This window comes from Epargyreus clarus, unplaced genomic scaffold (genome assembly GCF_041222505.1).
Source record: "Epargyreus clarus isolate Ecla_fem2 unplaced genomic scaffold, WU_Ecla_fem_2.2 ptg000033l, whole genome shotgun sequence".
Classification (NCBI taxonomy): domain Eukaryota; kingdom Metazoa; phylum Arthropoda; class Insecta; order Lepidoptera; family Hesperiidae; genus Epargyreus; species Epargyreus clarus.
Window position 1 is genome coordinate 2695623 of NW_027332238.1, and position 13000 is coordinate 2708622.

The 13000-nt window shown below is 38.0% G+C and overlaps 1 protein-coding gene across 3 annotated transcripts in view; it reads right to left on the bottom strand.

The window, feature by feature from the left end:
• Mgat2 (alpha-1,6-mannosyl-glycoprotein 2-beta-N-acetylglucosaminyltransferase) overlaps positions 1–13000 on the bottom strand; it is a 76493-nt gene that overhangs the window by 38647 nt on the left and 24846 nt on the right. For all 3 annotated transcript variants that reach the window (XM_073090511.1, XM_073090513.1, XM_073090510.1), the window contains exon 2: positions 9559–9846. In XM_073090511.1, the coding sequence (XP_072946612.1) occupies positions 9559–9673 (115 nt within the window). In that variant the 5' untranslated portion in view covers positions 9674–9846. The remainder of the gene's footprint in view (positions 1–9558; positions 9847–13000) is intronic.

Genomic DNA, 13000 nt, shown 5'->3' on the forward strand with positions numbered 1-13000 from the left:
GCATGTAGTCCACCTGATGGTAAGTGGCTACTGCGGCTCATGGACATCTGTAATCAACCAGATAGGATTAGATATTCCTACCTGAGGTCGGCCACAGATGCGCCGCTACCCCTGAGGACTAAGCTGGAACGCCTCGAAAAAGTCTGTCTCCCTTACCACACCCTTCAAACCAGAACACAGCAGCGCCTAACACTGGTGTTATAAATCTTATACATCTTTCGAATATTTACGTAAACTATATTATGACCTGATTCGATATATTATACATATCGATATCGATTATTTCATCGATTATTCTATGTTAACTACCTACAATTTTGAAAGTAAATTTCATGATGACTTTTCTTCTTTTCTTTTTTTTTGCCATTTTTTTCGCCAACTCCATTGTCGGCCTTGTTTTAGTCGGCCAATTTTGAATTCAGTTTTTAAAATCAAAATCTGCACATAAGGAAGCAACTGCATATAGAGCAGGTTCTACCTGAAGCCGATCACATGTCACCACGTGCGCACTAAGCCGCTCCTCATATGTAAGTCAGTACATCCACACCCACAAACTGGACTACCTCACGATTGATAGTTGTGACGGTGGTACCACCCCGGTCGAACCATACTGGTTTTACTACCTTACCGCCTACCACCTATACCAGCGTTTTTAACTATCATTTTTTATAATATAGGAATAGCAGACGAGCATGCAGTCCACCTGATAGTAAGTCGCTCCTGCCGCCCATAGACATCTGTTGTCAACCCCAGATAGAATTCGATTCCTACTTGAGGTCGCCCACAGATGCGTTACCCTTGACGATTAAGCTGGAACGCCTCGGAAAAGTATCTCCCTTACCACACTTCAAACCAGAACACAGCAGCGCTATACCGCTGTTATAACAGAAATAGGTGTGGCGGTGGTGCCGGAGTCGAACCACAGAGGGTTCTATCACCTTTAAAATTTCGTTCCATTATCCGAAGTTAAAGTGTCGACGCGTGTGGTCGTCCTCAGTTAGAGCTCTAATTCTATTTAGGGTTGACAGATGTCTATTTCTATTTACGGTTGACAGATTTTAGGGTTGCCACCTTTTCTAAAAGCAAATAGAATTTTGTTTAAATTTTTAAGAAGATACTTTTGGGGAAATCTAGGAAACATTATAGTACAAGTTAATAACTTGTAGTTGACAAACAGGGTAGGTCCTAGGGCGTTACTCCGGTTGCGTTCCGTCGGAGATCCCGGAGTTCTCCAACAAGCGTTGAGGACGGCCACCGGGGGGGTTTTAGTGCGGTAAGAATCCCACATAACCCGGCGTCGCTCCCACGTCGTCGGGTACCTTTTGAAGGTTTCCCCCTCGTAACCAAAATAAAAAAGGGCGATGTGAGCGTTGCGACCGCCTCGAGCGCCATCATAAGAAGGGCGCCGAAAACACCCGAGCGTCATTGTTTAATAAAGAAGCTATTAAACGGCTACTTAAGCCACTCGGCTGAACACATTCTTTGCCGTAACTACAATATATGGTGCGAGCTAATAAGTATGTAGAGCTAATAAAGTATTATAGGAAAATCTTACAAAAATATAGTACCTAGAAATTTATTATTTATTTATTTTATGCTTTTCATGAATCCGTACTTAATTGAATAGTCATGTTTTTTATAAGGTTTACTGTTCTCTACTGTTTTTAGTCAAGTTTACTGTTTAGGACGACCCTTATTTGATTTTCATTGACAACTGACACAAAAAATAGATTAAGTTTTATAAAGTTTTCTACTATTTTTGAAGACAATTTACTGTTTTTACCCGACTGCGGAGGGTAATGTTTGAAGGTGGTAGAATCCTTTGTGGTTCGACTCCGTCGGCACCACCGCCACACCTATCTCTACCTAATAACAGCAGTGTTAGGCGCTGCTGTGTTCCGGTTTGAAGGGTGTGGTAAGGGAGACTGACTTTTCCGAGGCGTTCCAGCTTAGTATTCAGGGGTAGCGGCTCTTCTGTGGCCGACCTCAAGTAGGAATATCTAATCCTATCTTGGGTTGATTACAGATGTCCATGGGCGGCAGTAGCCACTTACCATCAGGTGAACTGCATGCTCGTCTGCTACTCCTATATTATAAAAAAAAAAAATGTCTCATTCTTTGTCACGCTGCAGCCCAAATAGCTTGACAGATTTAATATATGAGGTGTCGTTGGCTTCGTCTAAATTGTGGGTGTGAACATAGGCTAAATTCTTAAGCAATCTAGTGTTTTGTTTTTATAATAATTTTCCAGTTATGTCGACTAGTACTTCGTCTAAATAAACATTTGACCAAATTTTATAAATATTACTGTTTTGTATTGTTTTTAAACACGATTTACTATTTAATTAAAAAAAGAGTAACAATATAAACATATGATCACATTTTATTAAGTTTACTGTTCTACTGTTTTTTTAAACATTTTACTGTTTCATGTTTTTTCAAATGCGCTGACAACACTAGCAACCCTATCCATATGGAAGTGACAAAATACATCTAGCGATAAACAAATAGCTATTCAGACTCGCAGATAAGGCGAGCCGTGTAGATTAACACATTAAATTCACTGTTCCACTGTTTTTTTTACATTTTACTGTTTTTAGCGACTGTTTCAAGGACATTTTACTGTTTTTTTGCTCATAAGCGGTGACAACACTGGCAATCCTATCCATATGGGACTGACAACATATTTTTTTTGTTCACGAGGAGGAAACCGTCTAAAGGTACCCGATACCGTGGGAGCGACACAGGGTTATGTGGGATTCTTACCGCACTAAAACCCCCCCCGGTGGCCGTCCTCGGCGCTGCGTAGACTCCGGGATCTCCAAAGGAACGCAACCGGAGGATAACGGGCAACCCTAGGTATCCATATGGGCCCGGGAAGGACGGCGGTATATGTGGTCGCATACCGTCGTAAACACTACATGGTGTGGGAGGAGCGAAAACTGCTCCCCCAGGGTAGAGCCCGTTGGGCATCGCGCTTGGAGGGCTCCGGTTGTGTTCCGTTGGAGATCCCGGAGTTCTCCAACAAGCGTTGAGGACGGCCACCGGAGGGGTTTTAGTGCGGTAAGAATCCCACATAACCCTGTGCCGCTCCCACGGCACCGGGTACCTTTTGAAGGTTTCCCTCGTCAACAAAAAGAAAGGTATCCATATGGGAGTGACAAAATTACATCTTGCGATAAACAAATAGCTATTCAGTCACAGATAAGGCGAGCCGTGTAGATTATCACCGCTTATCTTCTTATCACGTCCGTTTTCGTGACCAAGAGATGCACACAATTATACTCGTAAATCGTTTATTTTTATTGTTTAACCAAACGATTACGCAGACGTGCTAGCTTATGAAAAGTCAACGTCGCCTATGGACATTTGCAACACCAGAGTAGTCGCCAATGCATAGCCGGCTTTGTATGAGAGCTCTTTTTGCACCTTTTTTGAAGAGCCCCATGTCACAGCGCTCCGGGAATACCTCAGAATAGTTATAAAAACATAAACCCAAGCTTAGAGATAGTCTATCACTCCCACTATAAGAGGAATCCAACGACACCTCATATGTTAATCCGTCAAGCCGTTTGTGCTGCAGCGCAGACAAAGAATGAGACATACATACTTTCATACATACATACATACATACATACATACATACATACATACATACATACATACATACATACATACATACATACATACATACATACATACGCTCGAATAACATTTCCCTCTGCAGTGGAAAGAAATTACTCTTAAAATAAATAAAATATATTTCCGAGACACCACCGCCACACATATTTCTGTTAAAACTACTATTTAGTTTTCATTTATTTTTAGTATTCGTTATCATAGTAGTAGCCATAGAAGTAAATATAAACTATCTACCTTTTATGCTTCAATAAAAAACGCCGAAAAACAAACCGAATTAAATTATATCAATTTTTAGTATTTGTTGTTATAGAGACCATCGTCATGCATCCTCTGTAAAAATCAAGTGTCTATCTATTACGGTTTAAGAGATAAAGCCCAGTGACACACGAACAGACAGCGGAGGATTTCGTTTTACCCTTTGAGTATGGAATCCTAAAAATCATTCTACAAGAGGGCATTATACGAGTAGATGTGTTTCGGAACATTTGAGTTATAGCGAAATAACATTATTATTTGCAAAACTAAAAATCACGCTATAACAGTTAGTAAAACTAAAAAACAATAATTGTTGCAATCTAGTAACTTAGCGATGAACTTTCTCTAAGGCGCTTGAACAATCTCGCCTCGAAAATCGTTAATCCTGAGGATGTTGATAAGGACAATGGTACAAAATGATTAAAATCGTGTATTGTCATCGGTTTTTGATAATTCTTCAAAATTTTGAATTAAACTGAACGTTCAAAGTGTATAGAAATTGAGTTCAAAGATTCCGTATGTAAGTAATAGGGTTCCGTACCCAAAGGGTAAAAACGGAATCCTATTACTAAGTCTCCGCTATCTGTCCGTCTGTCACAGGGCTCTATCTCTAGAACCGTAATAGATAGACACTTGAAATTTTAACAGAGTATATATAAAAGTGGCCGCTATAACGACAAATCCTTATTCCTTACTAATATTATAAATCCGAATGTAACTCTGTCTGTCTGTCTGGTTGTCTCTTCTTCACGCCTAAACCACTGAACCGATTTTAATGAAATTTTGTACAAAGATAGTCTGAGACCCGAGAAAGGACATAGGATAGTTTTTATACCGGAAATCCCACGGGAACTAGGGATGGCGATCTAAGATCGATTCATCGGAGAATCGATCTTTTGGACCCAAAACATCGATTATTTTAATCGATATTAGTAAGGATTGAATTGTAAAGTATGCATTTAATGAAGTGATGATCTTCAGCAAAGTTGAAGGTACGAATTTACAGTTTTATGTATGTTAGTATGTTATATTATTTTCTTTTAAACGCGGGCGAAGCCGCGGGCAAAAACTAGTACTAAAAATAAAAATAAAATGAATATGTCGTACGGAACCCTCAGTGTGCGAGTTCGACTTGCACTTGGCGAATTATTTTAATTCAATTCCTACATCAAGGTTGAGAGATTAGTTTCAATCCACTTTATTCTAATGCCTACGCACTATCCGTTAACCATGGCTTTGGTCACGTAATCCCACTGCTGGGCGTGGGACTAATCATCGAGGGGGAGGAGAAGTGGACGAGTCAGTAAAACTCCAATATGTAAGACGATTTTTTGAATAAGTAAAGAGGGGTTTCCGCCAAAGTCCGCTAGTCTTAGTTCCTATCCTAGTTGTTCATCATCTTAAGGAGAATATTCGACTGGAACACGAAGTGTTACCGGCGAAAATCTTATTACCGGCGGAAATTAAATGAAGCCACAAACGGCTTATTAGTAAGTTCTTTTTTTGAATTCTTGACAAATAAAAACATTTTTAGACAAAAATTACAAATAAATAACTAATACTGCGTAATTTACATAATAAATAAATAATTATTTCAAATATTTTAGGGACATATTAGCACGGAGACGTGGCAAAACTTTTTCACGCAACTATTTCACTTCTCAAAACTGGGTACATTTTCTTGTTAGGAGTAAGTAATCTTTACTAATCTATGCTGTATATGCATAAGAAAGTTTGTTTTTTGTTTGCTACGCTTTCACGCCCATACCAAACGGATTGTAATGAAATTTTGGATTTTTTTTTTCTATTGTGAAGGCCCCTCTCTTGTGAAGGCCCCAGGGCAGTCCCCTAAAATCCGGCCCTGACTACGGTTTGTTTAAAATTATACGACTGTATCTAAGAACGTAATGTAATCAAATATATGGGAACTAATATAGATAGTATGTAATAAGAATATGTGTTACACAGGGTGTAAAAAAATATAAAGATGTTATAAGTTAAAAACATTATACAGGACGTTCATAATAAGCTAGATCGTAGCTAAGAATGTAAAAAAATATATGGAAACTAAAAATATGTGTTACACAGGGTGTAAAAATTATAAAGGTGTATATTATTATAAATTAAAAACATTATACAGGATGTTCATAATAGGTTAGTTGACTCATATCAAAGTATTCGTACAACACTTCCTACACTCAGACCCACACTAGGATTCCCTGTGTCGTGGGTGCCATGGACACATACAAAGACGGATACACAAACATCCAGACTTAAAACCAAAATCTTTTTTTTATAATTATACCACTTTTTTATAATTATAAACGATGAGGCAGGCGGGCTACCTGGTGGAAAGCAGTCACCGTCGCCTATGATAAATAAATAATAAATAAACGCTTTCTACACTCACAGCCCCACACTAGGATTCCCTGTGTCGTCGGTGCCATGGACACACACAGAGACAAATGCACAAACACCCAGACACAGAAGCAGAAATCTAAATTCATCATTTAGATATCTGTCTGGCCGGGGATCGAACCCGGGACTTTGCGCGTCAGACCGGCATGGTAATCGGTCCGCCACGCGGGTGGACGGGCGCCAGAGGAGTCGCCAATGCATCGTCGGCTTTGGAGGAGAGCTCTTTTTACACCTTTTTTGAAGAGCCCCATGTCCGCTTTTTTTAAGAGCTCCGGCAATACCTCAGAAGGAAGTTCATTCCACATCTTATAATCATAATCATAATTCTTTATTGCATAAATATAGTATTATACAGGATGTTGTACAATTTATGAAGTTCAAACATATGTGCATTTTACTGCGGTTCATAACTATTCTCTCATAGATAATTGCCAATAGAATGATTGTAACATTTAAACTATCAAGCACCCCACGCTTTTTACTTTGAATTGTATTATTATTTTAATAACATAAATTTTATTATTTATTTTTAATTACCATAGGATTTTTTAATGATCTACGCAGTACAGGAATAATTTTTTAAATGTATCAACTAGCCTATAGTAGAGGACGTAAAATATACAGGGTGTAAAAATAAACAAATATTAAAAACAAAATTTAAACAAGGGTTAACACGAACGGACAACACAAAAAAAATAAAAAAGAAACCTGTTTCCGGCTGTGTGTTAGTATTGGAGTTTATCTTAGTTAACTGGAGTTCCACTGGTATAGGGTTAGTATCTGAAAAATTGTAAAAATGCTGCGTTTTAATATAAAAATCCATTTTTTTTTTACTTTTTTAAACACCCTGTATATCTAATATTACCGCGTTCACATGCTTGCCAAACTTCGAAAAACGGTCAAATTTAAATGTGTGGATATGTTTGACTTTGTTTGTGTTGGATAGCAAGCTCTTGTAGACCAACTTTTGATTCCACAAATCAAAATCCAAAGGTGTGGATAAAGTGTTTGAAATGATTTGTGTTGGTTCGCAATGGTTTGTAGACCATCTTTTGATTCCCCAAATCAAGCCAAATGTGTAAAGAGGTTTGATATTTACGGAAAATACCAAGAGCATTCTTAGTTTTTGCATTATTCGTTTTTTAGGGTTTTGTGCATAAAACCCCTGTACATTATTTACAAAACTCTCTTATAAAGGTGCGGGCTCTATCACAGGGCTCTATATCTTGAACCGTAATAGGGAGACATTTAATTTTTTTACAGGACTTTTTTTTTATAATATAGAAGTAGCAGACGAGCATGCAGTCCACCTGATGGTATGAGGCTACTGCCGCCCATGGACATCTGTAATCAACCTCAGATAGGATTAGATATTCCTACCTGAGGTCGGTCACAGATGCGCCGCTACCCCTGAGGACTAAGCTGGAACGCCTCGGAATAGTATGTCTCCCTTACCCTTCAAAGAACACAGACACAGCAGCGCTTAACACTGCTGTTACGAGGCAGAAATAGGTTTGGCGGTGGTGCCGCCGGAGTCGAACCACAAAAGGTTCTACCACCTTTAAAATATTTTTATTTTTTGCATCTGCATGCATCCTTTGTGGGAGGGAGAGTGGTACATACTGCAAGGTTTAAAGTATATACCATCATACATATTGGTAGCGGATTTTTTCTTTTTTATATAATAGCAGACGAGAATGCAGTCCACCTGATAGTAAGTGACATGGACATCTGTATACAACCCCAGATAGGATTACTGCTACAGCCGCGTTTAACACTGCCGGTACGAGGCAGAAATACGTGTGGCGGTGGTGCCGCCGGAGTCGAATTGTTGTGAAGTAGTTTTAATGCTAACTTAATAGCATGGACTTCCGCATAATAACGCCTGATACAATTATTTAAGTGAAATTTTGTGACAACATTTTAGGAATGTTTGCTTACACATGGGGCCTCTGTAGCTCAGGGGCCCCGTATCATTGACGGCTGATACGGCGGTAGCCCCGTTACGATAATTATGTGCATTATACATATGCAACGGTGGCTAGTAGTCCCGTTCAGGCCAGGAACGCGATAAGATAATTTTGTTTAAAAATATCCTGAATATCCTTTAACGATTGATAATACAACGTTTCAGTAATATTTATATAATACCTACATGTACCTAAAATACTAAACGAGCATGCAGTCCATCTGATGGCAAGTCAGTGCCGAATGGACATCTACCTCACCGATTACCGTATGGTAATCAGCCCCAGATTATTATTTATAATATAAGAGTAGCAGACGAGCATGCAGTCCACCTGATGGTAAGTGGCTACTGAGGCCCATGGACATCTATATTTAACCCCAGATAGAATTAGATCCCTACCTGAGGCCGGCTACAGATGCGCCGTTACTGAGAACTAAGCTGGAACGCCTCAAAAAGTATGTCCCTTACCAAACCCTTCAAACCAGAACACAGCAGCGCTTAACGTTGATTTTATCTGACACGACACAAAAAATAGAAGAAAAAGGCAAAGATAGCCTACTGATTAAAACGCTGCCTCAATGGAGAGGTCCGAGGTTTAAACCCTAGATTTGTCCTCTCTCAACCTCTGTTTTTTTTTAAATTATCTACGTATTTAAAACTAATTGGTTCAAAGGTGAAGAAAAACTAAATCTACATACTTGAGAGATCATTAAAACAGCTTCGCAAAGGTATGTGAATTCTACATACACACTTGGCCAGCGTGGTGTAACAATTATTCTTACGTCGCATTCCATTTCGTTTTTCAAAATAATAAAATTACGTTAAAATTTTTTTGACTGCGCGATTTTTAAAATATCTACTTAGAAATTATTACGTAAGAATGGAGATTGATTAACCCAACTCCAGGACCCTTACGGTTTTTTTTTTATATAATATAAGAGTAGCAGACGAGGATGCAGTCCACCTGATGATAAGTGGATACTGCCGCCCATGGACATCTGTAATCAACCCCAGATAGGATTAGATATTCCTACCTGAGGTCGGCCACAGATGCGCCGCTACCCCTGAGGACTAAGCTGGAACGCCTCGGAAAAGTCTGTCTCCCTTACCACACCCTTCAAACCGGAACACAGCAGCGTTTAACACTGCTGTTATAACAGAAATAGGTGTGGCGGTGGTGCCGCCGGAGTCGAACCACAAAGGGTTCTACCACCTTCAAACCGTAAAGAATGGCTCCCAAATGGAAAAAAAATAAAAAATGCAGCGTCACTCACCATTATCCCTCTCCAGTCCCCCATTCGAAGCGGACAGCATAATCTGCACCCACAGGCAGAACAGCCCCAGTATAACCAGTATTCGCAACACCGACGCATACTTTAGTCGCGGCATCCTTTAATTTGGCGCCAAAAACATCGTAATCACTGCACCCGACGCTTGCTATTTAAACTTGGCCATCGTTTTGTTGGTCGACAGATGGCGTTGTCACCAGTTGTATATACAGGTTAATGTGTTTTCGATTTTTTTTTAGATTTCGATTTTCCTCTTGAATTTTGTTTACAAATCTGTAACAAGTAAAATTGTATTATGTAAAGTTCAATTCCTTAAATATTCAATTCAATTCCTTAAATATTTATAAATTGGCCAAGTGCAAGTCGAACCTACACCCGGAGGGTTCCGTAGTAGTAGGGATTCACCGGTTCTGGGGCACCGATTTTCCCCCTCCCCTCTCTATTCACCGGTTGTGGGGCACCGACTTTCCCCCCTCGCTTCCCCGTCCCCCCGCTGCCCTGTTTGCCACGATCGAGGGGCGAGCCCGGCTAAAAAAAAAAAAAAAAAAAAAAAAAAAAAAGTTTGGTGTCAAAATGGGGGTTTCCGACCACGCCCGATCGATTGCACGCATTTATTTTACGCTATCTCCTTTGCTTACGAAGTTAGCTTTTATGAATAACGACCTCTAATTCATTATCTAATCACCTCCTTATCTCATTAAGCTCGCTATGTCCATATAACAATACGGACCTTACTTATCTAATCACCACTCGCTGTCCTCACAACATAATAGGGTCATTATCACTGTGTCGTTAATGATGGGGGTATGCGCATGGTAATGCAATAAAAAAACTTTGTATTGACATTGTTTATTATTTCCAAAACAACCTTTTGAACAATTGCGATACTACAATATCGTTTATCAATTTATCCTCACAAAACAGGCTTAAAAAATCTCTGAGTGTATTTCCATAATACATGTAATGCAAGTATGTAAGACTATATTCTCCACAAACTGAAGACCAATCAAGTTGTATTCTATATCTATTAAAATCCCAATGTTTTGCGTTCCTTCTGAAAAAGGCTTTGTGATGGCCTGTTGGTGGTCGACCGTATGAATCAAAATACCCACCGATGCCATTTCTGTCTATGTACATGCCTACCCAGTGAGAGCCTGGTTCACTGTCAGGGTCCAAATTACTTATCAAGTACATTGGAGTCTTAACGTATAGCGGTAATCGGTTTGCTGCATAGACATTGTTTTTCAAGCTACAATGAATTTTACTTAAATGCTTCTGAATCTCGATTGTATCCATTGTGCATGCCTACTTATCGATACCTCTGATAGGTACAATACACTATTTACAAATGCAGAGCAAAATTATCCAAACCTTATATTTAAAGGGACGCAATATGGTTTAACTCGAATGAAAGACTTCAAATAGGTATAATATATTACATTTATTAGGCTTTTACTTACATCTAAGTATATAAATTTATCTTAACTACTGTAGTCGACGGTTACATTTCGGTTCTTATCAATTTCAATAACGTTATCAAACTCTGCATACACTATACAATTAATAGTTTCGGTTAGAGTTGATTCAAACCGAACTTCTACCCTTACACTGCCATGCTTTATAAGATTCCAATGAGTCATGGAATTTGATGACAAATCAGGAGTTAGGTCAAACGCTAATAGGCAGTAACCTTTTGCATATTGCTCCCTAGATATTCCATTACCTTCATTTAGAAAATGTATACCAGTCCCCGAAAATAAAGTGTGATAGGCTGCAGTAAAAATATCATTCTCGAATGATGGTTGCAATGCTTTTGAAGGTATTTGTTGGCCATCAATATATAAACAAAATGTGTTCATAGCATAGTTTTCAAAATTGAATGGATTTTTAGTAAGACTTCCATTGAATGCTGTGTTGTTTACAAATCCAACTATACATCTTTTAGGTACTTGCCCCAGAAATTTTGCCATATTTTGCCTAATGGTATTGACACATTAGCTTGGGGTCATTACAAACTTAGATAACAACGGTGAAATATTGGTTTACTTGCAAATATGTTTAATGTAATTCTTTGAACTATATATTATCTTAATTGTGTTTATAAATGTGTATGTCTAGTTTATAATTGTTAGTTTGGTAATGTATTTCAATGTTTGTTCCTGTAAACCATTTCATGTATGTGTTCTAGTTTTAAGACAAATTATACTTGATTATTATAAATGTGTATTGTTCATTAAATTATGTTCATTGTTAAATAATACGTTGTGCAGTCAACTTGTTTTAAAAATGTTTCATTTCATTCATCCCTTTACTGCAATAGTTGCTGGTCCAAGTGGATGTGGAAAGTCACAATTCGTTACAAACTTCTTGAAATATGTAAAAGATATTTGTAGTACAAGTTTCGATCAAGTTACATGGTGTTTTGATGAAATGCAACCTTTATACAACTTGAAACTTGTTAATTACCATCAAGGTATGCCAGATCTTAGTATGTTTGATGGGAAAGGTCCCCAGCTTGTTATCATCGATGATCTTATGAGAGAATCGGATGGCCGCATCGTTGACATTTTTACAAAAGGAAGTCATCATAGAAATTTGAGTGTGTTTTATATAACTCAAAATTTGTTTCATCAAGGTAGAGGTCAGAGGGACATTTCCTTAAACTCGAGTTATATAATATATTTTAAAAATCCACGTGATAAAACACAGATTCGACACTTAGCGAGACAAGTATCACCTGAAAATACTAAATTCATGGAAGATTCTTATAAAGATGCAACGAAAGAACCTCATGGATATTTAATGATAGATTTAAAACAAAATACTAGTGATATATGTAGATTAAAAACAAAAATATTCCCTTCTGACTGTTACTGTACTGTATACTTACCTACAAAGGGGTTTAAATATGCAAAGCAACAAGAAATTTCCGTCATTTATTAATAATGTCTCGAACCTTGAAGACACATAAAAAGTTTTTAGAAGCTCTTCATATTCTTAAACCAAAATACCAAAAAGCACTCTTAAAATCCTGCAACGAACAAGAGATAAATTGTATTTGTGAATGTATCTATAACGTTTTACAAGGTAAAGTACAACTCCCAGAAAATGAGAAGAATAAATTAAAGAAATACAAACACTTACTTCGACAACTGGTGCGTAAAACTACAAACAAAGTCCGTAAAAATATTATAATTCAAAAAGGAGGATCATTTTTACCAATAATATTAGGTTCAGTTCTGAGTGCACTAGTAAATACCCTAACATGAACATGGAACACGCTAAGAAAATGTTACTTATAGATCCAGGTATAATAGAAAAAATTAATCAACAAACAATGTTAGACAGTCCCATGTCTAGACTGGATGCCGAAATGCAAAATATATTAAAAAGTAATATTGAAGATAGAGAAAAGTGTATTCTCTAT